This window comes from Salmo trutta, chromosome 4 (assembly GCF_901001165.1).
Source record: "Salmo trutta chromosome 4, fSalTru1.1, whole genome shotgun sequence".
Taxonomy (NCBI): Eukaryota; Metazoa; Chordata; class Actinopteri; order Salmoniformes; family Salmonidae; genus Salmo; species Salmo trutta.
The window spans coordinates 1,028,229-1,049,483 of NC_042960.1; the positions used below are offsets into that span (position 1 = coordinate 1,028,229).

At 41.6% G+C, this 21,255-nt stretch overlaps 1 protein-coding gene across 1 annotated transcript in view; it reads left to right on the top strand.

The window, feature by feature from the left end:
* Positions 1-5,207: 5,207 nt before the first annotated feature.
* Positions 5,208-21,255, top strand: part of LOC115190188 (uncharacterized) — a 114,792-nt gene continuing 98,744 nt past the window's right edge. Inside the window, exons 1-4 of the mRNA XM_029748679.1 lie at positions 5,208-5,433; positions 7,124-7,282; positions 16,227-16,349; positions 16,468-16,581. Of these exons, the coding sequence (XP_029604539.1) occupies positions 7,185-7,282; positions 16,227-16,349; positions 16,468-16,581 (335 nt within the window). The 5' untranslated portion in view covers positions 5,208-5,433; positions 7,124-7,184. The remainder of the gene's footprint in view (positions 5,434-7,123; positions 7,283-16,226; positions 16,350-16,467; positions 16,582-21,255) is intronic.

Genomic DNA, 21,255 nt, shown 5'->3' on the forward strand with positions numbered 1-21,255 from the left:
AAGACTGCAACTTGTGATTCCATCACCTGACCTATAAAACTGTGTGTAACCCTAAACCTATAACACTGTGTAACCCTAAACCTATAACACTGTGTAACCCTAATCCTATAACACTGTGTAACCCTAATCCTATAACACTGTGTAACCCTAAACCTACAACACTGTGTAACCCTAAACCTACAACACTGTGTAACCCTAATCCTATAACACTGTGTAACCCTAATCCTATAACACTGTGTAACCCTAATCCTACAACACTGTGTAACCCTAATCCTACAACACTGTGTAACCCTAAACCTACAACACTGTGTAACCCTAAACCTACAACACTGTGTAACCCTAATCCTATAACACTGTGTAACCCTAATCCTATAACACTGTGTAACCCTAAACCTATAACACTGTGTAACCCTAAACCTATAACACTGTGTAACCCTAAACCTATAACACTGTAACCCTAAACCTATAACACTGTGTAACCCTAATCCTATAACACTGTGTAACCCTAAACCTATAACACTGTGTAACCCTAAACCTATAACACTGTGTAACCCTAAACCTATAACACTGTAACCCTAATCCTATAACACTGTGTAACCCTAAACCTATAACACTGTGTAACCCTAAACCTATAACACTGTGTAACCCTAATCCTACAACACTGTAACCCTAAACCTATAACACTGTGTAACCCTAAACCTATAATACTGTGTAACCCTAATCCTATAACACTGTGTAACCCTAATCCTATAACACTGTGTAACCCTAAACCTACAACACTATGAGTAACATTAACTCTAAGCTTAAACCTAATCTTAACCAATTGTATCCCTAATAACCCTAACCTTTGGATCTGCCAGCTGAATATACACTTCCTATTAAGGTTTGTACTGAGTGGTGAAATCTGATCCTTGATCTGTGGTTGGCAACTTCTCACCATCAATGGACTCTAAAACCATCATGTCATTATCTGTTCCTGAACTGATCATGTGGTTCTGTTTTTCTACCAGTGTTAAAGCATGGTCCTCATTCTACTGTCTGCACTAGTCATCTGCATCATATAAATCTATAAAACTATTAAAGCATGGCCCTCATTCTACTGTCTGCACTAGTCATCTGCATCATATAAATCTATAAAACTATTAAAGCCCGGTCCTCATTCTACTGTCTGCACTAGTCATCTGCATCATCTTCATATAAATCTATAAAACTATTAAAGCATGGCCCTCATTCTACTGTCTGCACTAGTCATCTGCATCATATAAATCTATAAAACTATTAAAGCATGGCCCTCATTCAACTGTCTGCACTAGTCATCTGCATCATATAAATCTATAAAACTATTAAAGCAGGGCCCTCATTCAACTGTCTGCACTAGTCATCTGCATCATATTAATCAGTTCAGTAGCAGACCTTGAGTCCTCAGAGTTCTCATGTGGTGATGTCACATTATTTATTTTATTTTCTGGAGGGGAAACTGTTTCACTTCAAAATGTTTTACTGAAGCTATTTAACAGAAAAACATTCTCTTGTCTGGTCACACCTGGAACTGATACCATCCCTTGTTCCACTCACTTTTTGGAGGGAAAACTATTTAACATAAAAATTGTGTTTGTAAATGTGATAACAGGAAGAACATTAAGGTTATACTCATGTCAAAGGCAACAACATTGTCGTTGTAATCCAGCAGAACATGAGGTCCGGATTGTTCTGGTGGGGAAGACTGGAGTTGGAAAGAGTGCAGCAGGAAACACCATTCTGGGAAGGAAAGAGTTTGAAACAACATCTCGTGACTGTTACATCAGAAAGACAGAAGGAGAGGTGGTGTCACATGAGATGACGCTGGAGAGACGAAGCAGGTACGGGGAGTAACATTTAAAAAATAACGGACATATAACGAGACAAGAACAGCGTCAGCAAACAGAAAACAAAGACAAAAAAACAATCAATGAAGCAGCAGGGAACAGCTGCTAGGGAACTGACAAATATAGGGGAGGAAATAAACAGGAGATAAGTGAGTCCAGGTGAGTCCAATAACGCTGATGCGAGTGACGAGGGAAGGCAGGTGTGCATGACTGATGGCAGGAGCGTGTGATGCAGGGTAATCTGGCGCCCTCATGCGCCAGGGGAAGGGAAGAGCGGGAGCAGACGTAACAGGTGGATGGGAAAAGTTTAGTTGCTATATACTGAACAAAAATATAAATTCAACATGCAACAATTGATGAATTTCTTGAGTTACAGTTCATATAAGGAAATCAGTCAATTGAAATAAATAAATTAGGCCCTAATCTATTGATTTCACATGACTGGGCAGGGGTGCAGCCATGGATGGGCCTGGGAGGGCATAGCACCACCTACTTGGGATTCAGGCCCACCCACTGGAGAGCAAGGCCCAGCCAATAAGAATGAGTTTTTCCCCACAAAAGGGCTTTATTACAGACAGAAATACTCCCCAGTTTCATCAGCTGTCCGGGTGGCTGGTCTCAGACGATCTCTGTAGGTGAAGAAGCCGGATTTGGAGTTCCTGGGCTGGCGTGGTTACACTTGTTCTGCGGTTGTGATGCCGGTTGGACGTACTGCCAAATTCTCTAAAACAACGTTAGAGAAGGGTTATGTTAGAGAAATTAACATTCAATTCTCTGGCAACAGCTCTGGTGGACATTATTGCAGTCAGCATGCCAGTTGCACACTCCCTCAATTTGAGACATCTGTGGAATTGTGTTGTGTGACAAAACTGCACATTTTAGAGTAGCCTTTTATTGTCCCCAGCACGGTCTGTGTAATGATCATGCTGTTTAATCAGCTTCTTTATATGCCACACCCGTCAGGTGGATGGATTCTCTTGGCCACGGAGAAATGTTCACTAACAGTGATGAAAACAAATTTGTGCACAACATTTAAGAGAAATATGCTTTTTGTGCATTTGGAACACTTCTGGGATCTTTTATTTCAGCTCGTGAAACATAGGACCAACACTTTACATGTTGAGTTTATATTTTTGGTCAGTATATATACACATTGTGGATAATTGTAATCCAGATCTTCAGGATTTTACTCAGAAATGTAAAGGGAGATGTCTTCAACAATGAAGATCAGAATCCATCAGGTCACTGAGCTGCTTAAGATAAACAAGATGGTCATGATGACTGGATGAAGATACTACACCAATGAGATGTTCCAGGAGGATGAGAGAGAGAATGAAGATGAAGAGGATCCTGAGAGAGGGGGATGGAAATATTTGAAAGAGACCGTCAAAGGGATAGATTTGGTGTTGAAAGTTGTGGCGGCAGTGGGGCAGTAGAGTGAACTACAGTGGAAGCTGTAGTAAATAGATACAGTATACAATGAGAATCCTTAGTTAAAACCGCTGCAGGATCAGTGTCCCGCCCTCGGGACGCTTGAGCTAACGTGCGCTAATGTGATTAGCATAAGGTCGTAAGTAACAAGAAAATTTCCCAGGACATAGACATATCTTAGATGGGCAGAAAGCTTAAATTATTTTTTATCTAACTGCACTGTCCAATTTACAGTAGCTATTACAGTGAAAGAATACCATGCTATTGTTTGAGGAGAGTGCACAGTTTTGCACTTGAAAATGTATCAATAAACCAATAGGCAGATTTGGGCAGACCTGATACAACATTTTGAACAGTAATGCAATGGTTCATTGGATATGTCTAAAACTTTTCACGTAAACTGCGCCTGTTCTCCAAAGTAATATTATGTCTCTTTTCTTGCATTTAAATGATGTGACAAAAAAAACACATGTTTTTTTCTTTGTAATATCTTTTACCAGATCTAATGTGTTATATTCTCCTACACAAATTTTACATTTCCACAACCTTCAAAGTGTTTACTTTCAAATGGTATCAAGAATATGCATATCCTTGCTTCAGGTCCTGAGCTACAGGCAGTTAGATATGGGAATGTCATTTTAGGTGCAAATTGAAGGTTCCGATCCTTAAGAGGTTGCTATACATTCTACAAGTTGTTTGACTTCATTATTTGATATCTATAGACTACATACACTGAGAGTACAAAACATTAACAATTACCTGCTCTTTCAATAGACTGACCAGGTAAATCCAGGTGAAAGCTATGATCCCTTACTGATGTCACTTGTTAAATCCACTTCAATTAGTGTAGATGAAGGGGAGGAGACAGGTTAAAGAAGGATTTTTAAGCCTTGAGACAATTGAGACTTGGATTGTGTATGTGTTTCATTCAGAGAGTGAATGGGTAAGACAAAATATTTAAGTGCCTTTGAACAGGGTATGGTAGTAAGTGCTAGGCGCACCGGTTTGTGTCATCATGTGCCAGCTTCCCTGTGTAATGCTTTCAACACCTTGTAGAGTCCATGCCCTGACAAATTTATGCTTTTCTGAGGGCAAAAGGGGGCTGCAAATCAATATTAGGAAGGTATTCATAAGGTTTTGTACACTGTGTATATCAGTCAATGTTCTGACTTTGACTAGTGTCTCTGCATTGCCTGTTCCTGTTTAATGCTGGAGAACAGCCACTACAGCAATGAGATGTTCTGGAGAGGTTGAGAGAGTGAAGTAGTAAACAAGGTGAATGCTGTGTACACTGAGAGTCTGTCTGTAACATTACCAGCTGTCATTGTTTTGACTGGTTGGTTGGTTTCTGGTTGGTTGGTTGATTTACAGTTCGTCTAAGAACTATCTGTGGACACATTCTAATGATTTACACACATTTGATGAAGTATCAGCCAACCTCAACAAATGAATATTAATTTATGACAAATTACTGTTCTTAACTAAATACCACAATGTGTTCAGTTTATTTGTGTCTATTGCTGTAACCCCCCCCCCCCCCCAATCGCAGCACCCCACACCCACCCCCAAACTACTTCCCGTGGCTATGGTCTCTGAACCTCTGAAAGCGTCCCTTCACTCCTTTAATTTCCACCGTCTTTGCTAAGGTATCAGGACCCATCAGCTCTACAAAGTCCTCTGTCTCCACCTAGAGGAACAAAGGAGTGATTACAACTATCACAGGAATGACAAAAATATGATACAAATTTAATACTGTATAATGTTTTCTGATCTATGCTTGTTTGTATCTTCACTGCATTTAATAAGCACAATCTGAAGACATATTCACACATAATCGAATAATTTTAATGGACAATTTTCTTTAGAGTTTGCGGCGTATGCCAATACCAACATGTATCAGATGTGTCGTGTTATTTCCATGTTTTGAATTAATTTGACCCTACCAATATTTAACATCACAAATATTTCAGTATTAGAACTAGATATTCTGCCTCTTAGAAAACGTAGACCTGTTTTTTTTTTTTATGCGGGAGTTTGTCGAAGTTCTTTCCTGTTAGAAACTGAAAGTAAATTCGACAACTTTTCTCTTTGTGGCTTCATCCAAGTTTTTTCGACTTGCAAGACAGCAGCAAAAATGGTAGGTTCATATTTTTTATTATGAAAGTCAGGTGTAAGATCCTTTGGGAGTCGATTCTTATTCAACTCAACGAAATTTGCTGATAATTAAGGCCCTATTTTTCAACTTCTTTCTAATAAATGGCAAGTAAAAAAATTTAGTACCCCACTAGGCCCACCAGCATAATGGCGGAGTGCGCACAAGGAAGACCACGACAAGTGTTCTCTTTTACGCAGCTACCAGACGCTGACTGAGATTTAGCAGATATATTCATATATTTATCCGAAAATAAGAGATGCTTATTAGGAAAGAAATAGACAAGTGTGTATTGTATACATTGATAGGCGGTCATAGGCCTAATTGAGTAAAATATTTACAGGGCTGTGTCCGAATACCCATTCTTGCGTTCTTAATATTAGGCATTTTAGTTATGCGAAAATGTAACGTTTTATGTGAAATTTGGAAAACCCACTATGCTTTAAATGTCAGGATGTTATACTCCTTTCGGCTATACTTCGCTGCACATTTTTGAGGGAGTGTGTTTATATTTGTTGCTTACATTGTTAGTAAACAGTACGTTTCCAAATAGTATATCGTACGATTAGTAGTACACATTGTCGTTTTAGAAAGTAGTAGGCAATATGGATTTCGAATACGGCCTATGACTTCCAGCCAACATTGACAAAACGGATTAATAAAAATGCAGTCACTTTGGTTTTGAGCCATAGAGATAGCAGCAGCATTTTTATTTTATTTAACTAGGCAAGTCAGTAAAGAACAAATTCTTATTTACAATGACGCCCTACCCCGGCCAAACCTGGACGACGGTGGGCCAATTGTGGGCCCTATGGGACACTCAATCCCTCCCAGATGTGATACAGCCTGGATTTAAACCAGGGACTGTAGTGACACCTTGCACTGCGATACAGTGCCTTAGACCACTGCACCACTCAGGAGCCGTTGATGCTGTCTCCTTTTTAAAGTAGTACATTTTCTACTTCAGGACTGGCTGATCCCTCCTGTTGACCCTGCTGGACATGACTCCAACAGGGTCACCAGGAAGGGTAAGCCAATAAAGTTGGAAGTCCCACCCAGTTGATTACAAAAATGGTGGAAGCTGTTAATGCCACTGCCCATGCAAATGCAGCCTTTTGGCCACTAGAGGCCTCTATCATTCTCTATGGTTGGGGCAGGTTGAGGCATTTTGGCTAGAAGGGATACAGGTTATGTCAGAATTGACCAGGATTGACTTTTCCTAGCAGGTTAGGAGAAATTACTCCACAGGTTAGTATAATTAACCTAGTAGGTTGGGAAAATTAGGTTAAAGTTAAGGAAAGCGTTAGGGTTACCTAAAATTGACTTTTGATGTAAATTTGACAAACTGTTCTGTCTAGCCATAACCAGGTTGGGGCGGTTTGGTGTCCAGCCTAGGCATAATACCATTTCCTAAAAGAGGACTGACACGAAAAAAGACAACTAAATAACATAATTACGCTACATTGCTGGGCTAAATCTCTATTTAAAAAAAAAAAAAACACAAGAAAACATTCAGCAGTTAGTGCTTTTCACAATTGTATTCGGTACCAAAAGCTTTACAGAATGTCATTATAATGTTCATTTAAATCCCCAGCACAGCAGGCCAACAGTAGGCCTACTCTGCTTTTGCGTTTAAACGTTTTAATATAATGGCATTTACTCTTCTTATTTACAGACTGATCTGGGACCAGACCAGTCCTCTTCAGGATTGTGAGGTCTCCTCTCTGAGAGTTATAATGAGTTATCATCAGGGGGCTGAGGCCATCCATAAAGAAAGACAGAAGGATGGGTCACCATACAAGGATCTTGATGAGACCACGGACCCTGATATGAGGTAGGCATGTGTGTGTATGTGTGTGTCCGTCCGTTGGAGGACGTTGCACTTCTAATGATCAGGATAACTGTTGATTATACTAATGATCAGGATAACTGTTGATTATAGTATGTTAGGTTCTTATTTTTCAGAGTAAATGACTCATGGACACTGGAGAAGTTTAATTCTTCCCAAAGGTTCTGTACATCTGTATTCAGACAGCAAAACATTTCTCACCATCAGTTATATACATCCCACTTTAGGACACTCCTCCTCTCTCCAATCCTTACATCTTATGGTTCAACAGGAAGAAGGTAGCCAGATACTAAACCCTGATTACTCCCTAAAGGGGAACTGACCTCACCTCCTTCCCCTAGTCCACAGATGTCCATCTGTCTCCCCTCTCTCAACTGTTGCGCGACTCCCTTCCACCCAACACATTCCAAATCTGTCTTCCCACAGAGAACCATTAACTTCTGACCCAACCCAGTCTCTTTCACTCTTTCTATTCAAGGCTTCTTCTCTATCATTTATTTGCTATCTCAATGTTCAAAGTTTAGCCAATTCCAACAAGTAAATATCAGGATAAGTGATTATTATAGCATTTACTGATATTACAAGGTATAGTAATATATTTAAATTGCAAAATGCACCTGGAAAATGAAAATTACATTTAAACTTTATGCTGTTTCCAGTCAGATAATGGTGGAACTCAGTTTCCCCTAACTTAGACTGCAGTACATACTGCAGGGTTTTCATTTCTATCAAACTAGTACTCTATTTGTGTTCACCACAGGGGTTGTAACAAAAATGTTACAATCGTTTCTTTCTGAACAGAACCACAATTTGTTCCGTTCCGCTGTTCCGCCCACTATAATAAAGTTCTGAACAGGTCTGACTGAGAAAGAGATTTATATTGTTCCTTCTGTTACTTTGTTAACGTGTGAAGTCGACAGTTTTTACATTTAGCTCATTAAATTACTCCACCAATCAGTGCTGAGAGAGCAGTTTTGTATGGACCGGGCAAGCTAGTTGTTTACATCCTTGAATGACAGACAAGTGTAGGGAGCGAGATGTGACTTACATTTTGCGGGATGGGAGAGTGAGAGAGCGGGGTGCTGCCTTGAAGTGCTTGGTATCACGATATGACATGCATTATAATGTGTTTAGGATATTAGTAGTAGGCCTACATGTATGATTACTTCACTGAATTACAGAATTCTATGCTAGTTAGATACAGTGCCTTCAGAAAGTATTCATACCCTTTGACTTATAGCCCATTTTGTTGTTCCAGCCTGAATTCAAAATATGACATTTATTTTAGTTCTTACGCATCTGCACACAATACCCATAATGAAAGTGAAAACATGTTTAATTTATTTTTGCAAATGCATTAAAAATGTAATGCATAAATAACTCATTTACGGTGCATTTGGAAAGTATTCAGACCTCTTGACTTTTCCACATGTTGTTATGTTACAGCCTTATTCTAAAATGGATTAAATTGTTTTTCCCCCTCATCAACCTACACACAATACAACAGGTTTAGATATTTTTGCTAATTTAGTATAAATAAAAAAATTGAAATCACATTTACATAAGTATTCAGACACTTTACTCAGTACTTTGTTGAAGCACCTTTCGCAGCAATTACAGCCTCAAGTATTCTTGGGTATGACGCTACAAGCTTGGCACACCTGTATTTGGGGAGTTTTGCTGCACAGCTATTTTCAGGTCTCTCCAGAGATGTTTGAGTTCAAGTCCGGGCTCTGGCTGGGCCACTCAAGGACATTCAGAGACTTGTCCCGAAGCCACTCCTGCGTTGTCTTGACTGTGTGCTTAGGGTCATTGTCCTGTTGGAAGGTGAACCTTCTGCCCAGTCTGAGGTCCTGAGTGCTCTGGAGCAGGCTTTCATCAAAAAGGTCTCTGTACTTTGCTCCGTTCATCTTTCCCTCGATCCTGACTAGTCTCCCAGTCCCTGCCGCTGAAAAACATCCCCACAGCATGATGCTGCCACCACCATGCTTCACCGTAGGGATGGTGCCAGGTTTCCTCCAGACGTGACGCTTGGCATTCCGGCCAAAGAGTTCAATCTTGGTTTCATCAGACCATAGAATCTTGTTTCTCATGGTCTAAGAGGCCTTTACGTGCCTTTTGGCAAACTCCAAGTGGGTTGTCATGTGCCCTTTACTGAGAAGTGGCTTCCGTCTGGCCACTCTACCATAAAGGCCTCATTGGTGGAGTGCTGCAGAGATGGTTGTCCTTCTCTCCCATCTCCACAGAGGAACTCTGGTGCTTTGTCAAGAGTGACCATCAGGTTCTTGGTCACATCCCTGACAAAGGCCCTTCTCCCCCAATTGCTCAGTTTGGCAGGGTGGCCAGCTCTAGGAAGAGTCTTGGTGGTACCAAACTTCCTCCATTTAAGAATGATGGAGGCCAATGTGTTCTTGGCGACCTGCAATGCTGCAGACTTTTTTTTACCCTTCCCCAGATCTGTGCCTCACAGTCCTGTCTCGGAGCTCTACGGACAGTTCCTTCAACTTCATGGTTTGGTTTTTGCGCTGACATGCACTGTCAACTGTGGGACCTTATATAGACAGGCGTGTGCCTTCCCAAATCATGTCCAATCAATTGAATTTACCTCGGGTGGACTCCAATCAAGTTGTAGAAACATCTCACGGATGACCGATGGAAACAGGATGCACCTGAGCTCAATTTCGAGTCTCATAGCAAAGTGTTTGAATATTTATGTGAATAAGATATGTTTTTTAATTTGTAATAAAAATAAAAATCTGTTTTCACTTAGTCATTATGTAGATTGATTGATGGGCCACATTTAAAAATACATTTTAGAGTAAGGCTGTATCGTAACAAAACATGGAAAAAGTAAAGGGGTCTGAATACTTTCTGAATGCACTGTACATAAGTATTGACACCCCTAAGTTAATACTTTGTAGAAGCGCCTTTGGCACCGATTACAGCTGAGAGTCTTTCTTTGTAAGTCTCCAGAGCTTTCTACACCTGGATTGTGCAACATCTCCAATTTTCCTTTTCAAAATTCTTTAAGCTCTGTCAAATTGATTGTTGATCATTGCTAGACAACCATTTTCAGGCCTTGCCATAGATTTAATTCAAAACTGTAACTCAGGAACATTCACTGTCTTCTTCGTAAGCAACTCCAGTGTAAATTTGGCCATGTGTTTTAAGTTATTGGCCTGCTGAAAGGTGAATTAATCTCCCAGTGTCTGGTGAAAAGCAGATTGAACCAGGTTTTCCTCTAGGATTTTGCCTGTTCTTAGCTCCATTCGGTTTCTTTTTTATCCTGAAAGACTCCCCAGTATTTAACGATTGCAGGCATACCCATAACATGAGGCAGCCACCACTACGCTTGAACATATGGAGAGCGGCAGTAACTACAATGTTGATGCATCCTCAGTTCTCTATCACAGACATTGAACTCAGTAACCGTTTTAAACTCACCATTGACCTCATGGTGAAATCCCTGAGCGGTGTCCTTCCTAACAGAGTTAGGAAAGATACTTGTATCTTTGTAGTGACTGGGTGATTGATAAACCATCCAAAGTGTAATTCAAAACTTCACCATGCTCAAAGGGATATTCAATGTCTGCTTTTTTGTTTTTACCCATCTACCAATAGTTGTCCTTTGCGAGGCACTGGAAAACATCCCTGTTCTTTGTGGTTGAATCTTTGTTTGAAATTCACTGCTTGAATGAGGGACCTTACAGTATGTGTAGGGTACAGAGATGAGGTAGTCCAAAAAAATTGTTAAACACCATTATTGCATAGTGTGTCCATGTAACTTATTATGTGTCTTGTTAAGCAAATAAGAAAAGTTGGTGCCGGAACAGAAGGCAGATGTTTTACGTGCCCCCAATCGATTGTGTTTTTTGTTAGTTTATCTGCGTTGTTTGCAACTTATTTTTTAAACTATTTTTGTACATAACGTTGCCGCTACCATCTCTTGTGACCGAAAATAACTTCTAGACATCAGGACTGCGATTACTCACCATGGACTAGCAGAATCCTTTTTCTTCTTTCACGACTCTGATGAGCCCGGAACAGGCCGACTGGAATGACGACTGGAACAGGCCCCAATCCCAGTGATCTGCGTGAAGAGGAGGCGGAAGAGAGGCTGGAGGGCGGGCTGCCTTCTGAGAAGTCGGAGGCGATCGAATAAACCCCCACTCCCCTCAATTCTGCTAGCAAACATGCAATCGTTGGACAATAAAATGGACGAGTTATTGGGAAGATTAAACTACCAACGGGACATTAAACTGTAACATCTTATGCTTCACGGAGTCGTGGCTGAACTACGACAATATCAACATACAGCTGGCTGGCTATACGATGTACCGGCAGGATAGAACAGCAGCGGCGATCTATGTATTTTTGTAAACAGCTGGTGCACAATATTTTTTTTATTTTACCAGGAAAGTCAGTTAAGAAAAAATTCTATTTTCAATGACAGCCTAGGAACAGTGGGTTAACTGCCTTGTTCAGGGGCAGAACGACAGATTTGTACCTTGTCAGCTCAGGGATTTGATCTTGCAACCTTTCGGCTACTAGTCCAACACTAACCACTAGGCTACGCTGCCGTGAGGTATTGCTCACCTGAGTTAGAGTTTCTCATGATAACCTGCAGGCCACACTACCTACCGAGAGAGTTCTCATCTATATTCTTTGTAGCTGTTTACATACACCACAGTCAGAGGCTGGCACTAAGACAGCATTGAATGAGCTGTATTCCACCAAAAGCAAACAAGAAAAAATGCTCACCCATTGGCAGTGCTCCTATAAGCCAGGGACTTTAATGCAGGGAAACATAAATCAGTTTAACCAAATTTCTATCAGCATGTTAAATGTGCAACCAGAGTGAAAAGAACTCTAGACCACCTATACTCCACACAGAGATGCATACAAAGCTCTCCCTCGCCCTGCATTTGGCAAATCTGACTATAATTTCATCCTCTTGATTCCTGCTTACAAGCAAACATTAAAGCAGGATGCACCAGTGACTAGATCAATAAAAAAAAAAGTGGTCAGCAGATGCTAAGCTACAGGAATGTTTTGCTAGCACAGAACAGAATATGTTCTGGGATTCCTCCAATTGCATTGAGGAGTACACCACATCAGTCATTGCCTTCATCAATAAGTGTATCGATGACATCGTCCCCACAGTGACCATACATACCCCAACCAGAAGCCATGTATTACAGGCAGCATCCGCACTGAGCTAAAGGCTAGAGCTGCCACTTTCAAGGAGTGGGACTAACCCGGAAGCTTATAAGAAATCCCGCAATGCCCTCCGACGAACCATCAAACCGGCAAAGCATCAATACATGACTAAGAGCGAGTCGTACTACACCGGCTCTGACACTCGACGGATGTGGCAGGGCCTGCAAACCATTACAGACTACAAAGGGAAGCACAGCCGAGAGCTGCCCAGTGACAAGCCTACCAGACGAGCTAAACTACTTCTATGCTCGCATCGATGCAAATAGCAAACATGCATGACCGCACCAGCTGTACCGGAAGACTCATCACGCTCTCTGCAGACGATGTGAGTAAGACCTTTAGACAGGTCAACATTCATAAGGCCGCAGGGCCAGATGGATTACCAGGACATGTACTGCGAGCATGCGCTGACCAACTAGCAAGTGTCTTCACTGACATTTTCAACCTGTCCCTGACTGAGTCTGTAATAGCAACATGTTTTAAGCAGACCACCATAATCCCTGTACCCAAGAACACTAAGGTAGCCTGCCTAAATGACTACCGACCTGTAGCACACACGTCTGTAGCCATGAAGTGCTTTGAAAGGCTGGTCATGGCTCACATCAACACCATTATCCCAGAAACCCTAGACCCACTCCAATTTGCATACTGACCCAACAGATGATGCAGTCTATTGCACTCCACACTGCCCTTTCCCACCTGGACAAAAGGAACACCTATGTGAGAATGCTATTCATTGACTACAGCTCAGCGTTCAACACCATAGTGCCCTCAAAGCTCATCAATAAGCTAAGGACCCTGGGACTAAACATCTCCCTCGGCAACTGGATCCTGGACTTCCTGACGGGCCGCCCCCAGGTGGTAAGGGTAGGTAACAACACATCCGCCACTCTGATCCTCAACACAGGGGCCCCTCAGGTGTGCGTGCTCAGCCACCTCCTGTACTCCCTGTTCACTCATGACTGCACGGCCAGGCACGACTCCAACACCATCATTCAATTTACCGATGACACAAGTGGTAGGCCTGATCACCAACAACAACGAGACAGCCTATAGTGAGGAGGTCGGAGACCTGGCCGTGTGGTGCCAGGACAACAACCTCTCCGTCAACGTGATCAAGACAAAGGAGATGATTGTGGACTACAGGAAAAAGAGGACCGAGCATGCCCCCATTTTCAGCGACAGGGCTGCAGGTTGAGGGCTTTAAGTTCCTTGTGTCCACATCACCAACAAACTAACATGGTCCAAGCACACCAAGACAGTTGTGAAACGGGCACGACAAAATCTATTCTTTCTCAGGAGACTTGGCATGGGTCCTCAGATCCTCAAAAGGTTCTACAGCTGCACCATCGAGAACATCTTGACTGGTTGCATCACTGCCTGATATGGCAACTGCTCGGCCTCCGACCACAAGGCACTACAGAGGGTAGTGCGAACGGCCCAGTATATCACTAGGGCCAAGCTTCCTGCCATCCAGGACCTCTATACCAGGCGGTGTCAGAGGAAGGCCCTGAAAATTGTCAAAGACTCCAGCCACCCTAGTCATAGACTGTTCTCTCTGCTACCACATGGCAAGTGGTACCGGAGCGCCAAGTCTAGGTCCAAGAGGCTTCTAAACAGCTTCTACCCCCAAGCAATAAGACTCTTGAACATCTAGTCAAATGGCTACCCAGACTGTTTGCATTGCCCCCCTCCACACCACTGCCACTCTGTTGTCATCTATGCATAGTCACTTTAATAAACTCTACCTACATGTACATACTACCTCAAGTAACCGGTGCCCCCGCACATTGACTCTGTACCGGCACCCCCCTGTGTATGTATATATATATATATATATATATATAGAGTTTGTTTTTTTACTGCTGCTCTTTAATTACTTGTTACTTTACACTCTTATTCTTATCTGTATTTTTTGAAACTGAACTGTTGGTTAGGGGCTCATAAGTAAGCATTTCACTGTAAGGTCTACACCTGTTGTATTCTGCACATGTGACTAATACAATTAGATTTTATTTGAAATATGTAGTCCTGAACTTATTTAGGCTTGCCAAAACAAAGGGGTTGAATACTTATTGACTCAAGACCTTTCCACTTTGACATTTTAAATTCAGGCTGTAACAACGCATAAAAAGTAAAGGGGTGTGAATTATTTTTAAAGGCACTGTACCTAGCTACGGAGGAGCTGCTAATATGGAGGAACTTTGAATGTCCAAGAGTTGGCTGAACGCTGAGGCTAGCTCAACGCCCTGGACCAGAGATAGCTAACAAGCTTGTGTGTGCAGCGGCACCAGAATTCAAAATAAGTCTTACCTTCTTATTAAATCCAATGTGAAATGTGATTACTATAGTATCCTTAACTAGCCTAGAAAACTAGCTGGCAGGCAGACACTGGAAGGAGAGGTTTCTGTGTGAAAGAGTAGTGGAATCTGTGTGGGTAGCTGGACAGGTAGGATGACTGACAGTGAAGGTGAACAGGTGGTCATGGGTCAGGTGACAGAGGAATGGATGAGACTGAGGCAGGAATTCCTTTAACCATAAAGTGGTATATTTACTGAGTAGTCTGTGCTGCGTAACAAGGGAAACAGAATAACGTGTATCCAATCAAATCCATCATCACAAAGATCTAATCAGAACAATCATTCATTATTAACATCATTTAGGGAATTCAACAATCCAGTTCATTAATAAGTCAATAGGAACCGTCGGTGAGCAATTTAGGCTCGTAACTATTTATAAATCATGAAAGAATAATACAAACAGTGATCAGTTGGTTATTCAATCTATAGTCACCATTAGCTGGATCAGAGCCAATCAGTTCAACAAACAATGACTTTCTTATTTCACCCCTTCAAGTGTCTTCATGTGTACACGTAATTTCATTACATTTTAACCATACCAATTGCATAATTGGCCTATTATGATCCGTAGGGCTGGGATCATTGACCATTCACATTACACAAAACGTTTGAAGCATGTGCTCCAAGCCGCGCTCCGCGATAATAACTTCAAACAACAACTGATGGCCCACTCTCCCGATCGCAACAGATAAGTTCAGATGAAAGGTAAGAGTCGGTGGACTTACGTGGATTCATGGACGCACAGAACTTCTGGATTAGACAGAGTGAAGGAAGAGAAAGCAGCACAACCAAGTGATGGTGATTTCCTCCTTTTATGGAGTGGAGATCTGTCGGACATTTCCACCTGACCTAATTAAAGTGCCCCTGGCCCAGCTGAGAAAGTGGCAATGAATTAAAGGATTATTCCACCAACTCCATGGGCTTTCTCTACACTGTGTGACAGAGTAAGTGCTTTCCATAGGCGCTTTGATGCCATTTCCCCCCCAAATTTAAAAGAACCTTATTAATAGGTTCCCATAAAATAATGGTTCTGTTCCGGAACAGTAGAAGCCACTTTCGTCCCCGGTTTTGTTTACGTTCCTCAAAAATGTTTTTGTTCCTTTACGGTTTTCGGTTCGGTTCCCTGAACCGTTCCAACCCCTGGTTCACTATCAGAAGGTTCTCAAACGCTAAAGCTGCAGTAAAAATCTTCTCTGTTCAGTGTCCATGTTCATAAAACAGACCTTTCCAAACCCAGCCGTGAGTCCACTAGAACACTGGAGAGTGACGGAGAACTAAGGTACTTCTAATTAATCAAGAAAAAACGATCAGACAAGCAACATCACAGTTAATTTGTTTAATGTTCACAGGAACAATTTGAAGCATCTCCAGCTACGTACAGCTAGTCATATGTCTATGAGTGACCAGAGTGACCAGTCAGTGACTTCAAGCAGAGACCCAAGTGGTGATGGAGACCAAATCATGGATGAAAGGTAAACCAGTACAGCCTATGCAGAGTTGTATAGCTGTGTGACATATACTTGTATCATGTGATGTACATGTTTATTGTATGTTCAATTAAATTGTGGGACGGTCTTTTGTTGCTTGCAGGGTCCATCTGCAGAGACTAGTGTCACCAGCCCCCAGTTATATATCGATGAAGAGTGACAAATCAATGGCTAACCCGCCTGAATTTAAGGAGGGCGACTTAACTCAAAAAGCGGAGTAAGATCACACATTTTATTTATGGCATTTTATCCAATTTGCTGTCACTAAGGAATCTATTTACTGTTGTCGCTTGTAGGAGGCTACAATTGGTTATATGCAATAGAATATAGAAGAGTAACCAATTATATTGTTATTATCCTATTCAAGTCTGTAGAAAAGGGTTTTGTTCATTGTGTGTCTGCCACACGAGGTCCCTACTTGCTTTGTTTTGACAGTCCCCCCAGGATTTAACAGTTTGTTTTTGTCATAGTTTCAGGCCAAAATGCTTGATTCTGCTTCGGCAATAATTACATTTTGCATTGCAATTTGCAATGACTTTGTGCAATTTGTCACGAAAATGCGCTGACAAAGGAAAACATTTGTTGACGTGTTGCTTGATTGAACCATTTTATGCAGTAAAAGTGTGGTGATTGGTTAACATTGTGAGCCCTCTTTTTGAATTGCGTTGATTGTGAACGCAGAATCACTAAATCCTAGAAGGACTATAGGTTGTGTCTTCTGAAAGATCATGCTAGAGATTTCAGGCAGTTGAGAACAGCATGCAAACTTTAGCTATGAAGACAATAGCAAAACTCCTAATTAACAAAAATATAAGCTTTATTTCAAGGTAAGCATTGACCTCAAACTAATAGTTCAATGTTCTCTGACTGTTTGTGAAGTTTTCATTTGAATTAAACCATTTTTAATCTAGCATGCAATGCTTATGTTAGTTTTACCCAGCTAGCAAACAATTAGCTAACGTTATCTAGTTACCTAGCAACAGACTCGCCAGCTGTAAATGGAAACAATTGAATGTGTGTCTGCGAGCAGGGGTTGTGAGAGAGAGCTTTCAATTTTGTGTAGATATGGGATAAACATTTTAAAATCAATTATAAATATACACTACCGTTCAAAAGTTTGGGGTCACTTAGAAATGTCCTTGTTTTTGAAAGAAGAGCAAATTTTTTTAATTGACATAAAGTTGATCAGAAATACAGTGTAGACATTGTTAATGTTGTAAATGACTATTGTAGCTGGAAATGGCAGATTCTTTATGGAATATCTACATAGGCCCATTATCAGCAACCATCACTCCTGTGTTCCAATGGAACGTTGTGTTAGCTAATCCAAGTTTATCATTTTGAAAGGCTAATTGATCATTAGAAAACCCTTTTGTAATTATGTTATCACAGCCGAAAACTGTTGTCCCGATTAAAGAATCAATAAAACTGGCCTTCTTTAGACTAGTTGAGTATCTGGAGCATCAGCATTTGTGGGTTCGATTACAGGCTTAAAATGGCCAGAAACAAAGATCTTTCTTCTGAAACTCGTCAGTCTATTCTTGTTCTGAGAAATGAAGGCTATTCCATGCGAGAAATTGCCAAGAAACTGAAGATCTCATACAACGCTGTGTACTACTCTGGCTCTAACCAGAATAGAAAGAGGAGTGGGAGGCCCCGGTGCATAACTGAGCAAGAGGACAAGTACATTAGAGTGTCTAGTTTGAGAAACAGACGCCTCACAAGTCCTCAACTGGCAGCTTCATTAAATAGTACCCGCAAAACACCAGTCTCAACGTCAACAGTGAAGAGGCGACTCCGGATGCTGGCCTTCTAGGCAGAGTTGCAAAGAAAAAGCCATATCTCAGACTGGCCAATAAAAAGAAAAGATTAAGATGGGCAAAAGAACACAGACACTGGACAGAGGAAGATTGGAAAAAAAGTGTTATGGACAGACGAATCTAAGTTTGAGGTGTTTGGATCACAAAGAAGAACATTTGTGAGATGCAGACCAAATGAAAAGATGCTGGAGGAGTGCTTGACGCCATCTGTCAAGCATGGTGGAGGCAATGTGATGGTCTGGGGGTGCTTTGGTGGTGATAAAGTAGGAGATTTGTACAGGGTAAAAGGGATCTTGAAGAAGGAAGGCTATTAGTCCATTTTGCAACGCCATGCCATAACCTGTGGACGGCACTTAATTGGAGCCAATTTCCTCCTACAACAGGACATTGACCCAAAGCACAGCTCCAAACTATGCAATAACTATTTCAGGAAGAAGCAGTCAGCTGGTATTCTGGTCTATAATGGAGTGGCCAGCACAGTCACTGGATCTCAACCCTATTGAGCTGTTGTGGGAGCAGCTTGACCGTGTGGTACGTAAGAAGTGCCCATCAAGCCAATCCAACTTGTGGGAGGTGCTTCAGGAAGCATGGGTTGAAATCTCTTCAGATTACCTCAACAAATTGACAACTAGAATGCCAAAGGTCTGCAAGGCTGTAATTGCTGCAAATGGAGGATTCTTTGACAAAAGAAAAGTTTGAAGGACACAATTATTAATTCAATTAAAATACATTATTTATAACCTTTGCAAAGGTCTTGACTATATTTCCTATTCATTTTGCAACTAATTTCATATATGTTTTCATGGAAAACAAGAACATTTTTAAGTGACCACAAATTTCTGAACGGATTGTAGTTTATTTATTTATTGTCCTATCATTATTGAACAGTCCCCAACCCAATACCCTAGACACCCACCTGAGCGGCCCATACAATAAGGAGTTCTTATCTTTTTTATGGGCCTACTATAAGTATGCAGCTATAACAGAAGAATAAATGTGGTCAGAGACCCACTAAAGTAGCATTGCCCCCTCAAGACTCTGAGCCTGCCTGGCAGGGTTGGTCCAACAAAGCCAAAGCCCCCTGATGGGTGAGCATAATATACAAGGAATTTCTCAAATCTGGTAATGAGAACCTTGACGACCTTGTCCCTAGCCGGTGGGGATTCCGGTGGGGTGCCCCCACCCAGGCAGTGGCAGTGCTGGCAACACTAGCTGCAGTAACTCTGATCTCCGTCAGCTAGGACTTGACATTGGTTAATCAAATCTCCCCATTCTTGCTCAGTTTTGCATGTCTTCTCAAACAGCTACTACTGTATATGCATTTGCACATCAAGTTTTCTATTGAGTTGGGCTCGGGGATGGAACAACTGTTGAGCATCTAAGCTGGTGGTTGTTTGTGTGGGGGGGAAGGTTGAGTGTGTATAATTGTGTGTGTGTGTGTGTGTGTGTGTGTGTGTGTGTGTGTGTGTGTGTGTGTGTGTGTGTGTGTGTGTGTGTGTGTGTGTGTGTGTGTGTGTGTGTGTTTGTGTGTGTATTGATGGGCGGCAGGTAGCCTAGCGGTTAGAGCGTTTCGGTTGCTGGGTTGAATAACCGAGCCGACAAGTTGAAAAACCCGTCGATGTGTCCTTGGCACTTATTTCTAATTTACTCCAGGGGCTGACCCTGTAGGTAGGCCGTCATTGTAAATAATAATTTGTTCTTAACTGACTTGCCTAGTTAAATAAAGGTTAAATAAAAAAATCACAATAATTGTATGCTAAAATAATAATTGTGTGCCAAAAATTTGATTTTTGTAATGGCAGTTTTGGTTATAGGTAACAATCCTTCTTGTGAACTGCCTACATTATTATGCATATTATTAGTTAATTATGGAAATTAAGATATGCAATTTTTTATATATATATATATACAGTGGGGGAAAAAAGTATTTGATCCCCTGCTGATTTTGTACGTTTTCCCACTTACAAAGAAATGATCAGTCTATAATTTTAATAGTAGGTTTATTTGAACAGTGAGAGACAGAATAACAACAACAAAAATCCAGAAAACGCATGTCAAAAATGTTATAAAATGATTTGCATTTTAATGAGGGAAATAAGTATTTGACCCCTCTGCAAAACATGACTTAGTACTTTGTGGCAAAACCCTTGTTGGCAATCACAGAGGTCAGACATTTCTTGAAGTTGGCCACCAGGTTTGCACACATCTCAGGAGGGATTTTGTCCCACTCCTCTTTGCAGATCTTCTCCAAGTCATTAAGGTTTCGAGGCTGACGTTTGGCAACTCGAACCTTCAGCTCCCTCCACAGATTTTCTATGGGATTAAGGTCTGGAGACTGGCTAGGCCACTCCAGGACCTTAATGTGCTTCTTCTTGAGCCACTCCTTTGTTGCCTTGGCCGTGTGTTTTGGGTCATTGTCATGCTGGAAAACCCATCCACGACCCATTTTCAATGCCCTGGCTGAGGGAAGGAGGTTCTCACCCAAGATGATGGTACATGGCCTCGTCCATCGTCCCTTTGATGCGGTGAAGTTGTCCTGTCCCCTTAGCAGAAAAACACCCCCAAAGCATAATGTTTCCACCTCCATGTTTGACAGTGGAGATGGTGTTCTTGGGGTCATAGGCAGCATTCCTCCTCCTCCAAACACGGCGAGTTGAGTTGATGTCAAAGAGCTCCATTTTGGTCTCATCTGACGACAACACTTTCACCAGTTGTCCTCTGAGTCATTCAGATGTTCATTGGCAAACTTCAGACGGGCATGTATATGTGCTTTCCTGAGCAGGGGGACCTTGCGGGTGCTGCAGGATTTCAGTCCTTCACGGCGTATTGTGTTACCAATTGTGTTCTTGGTGACTATGGTCCCAGCTGCTTTGAGATCATTGACAAGATCCTCCCGTGTAGTTCTGGGCTGATTCCTCACCGTTCTCATGATCATTGCAACTCCACGAGGTGAGATCTTGCATGGAGCCCCAGGCCGAGGGATATTGACAGTTCTTTTGTGTTTCTTCCATTTGCGAATAATCTCACCAACTGTTGTCACCTTCTCACCAAGCTGCTTGGCGATGGTCTTG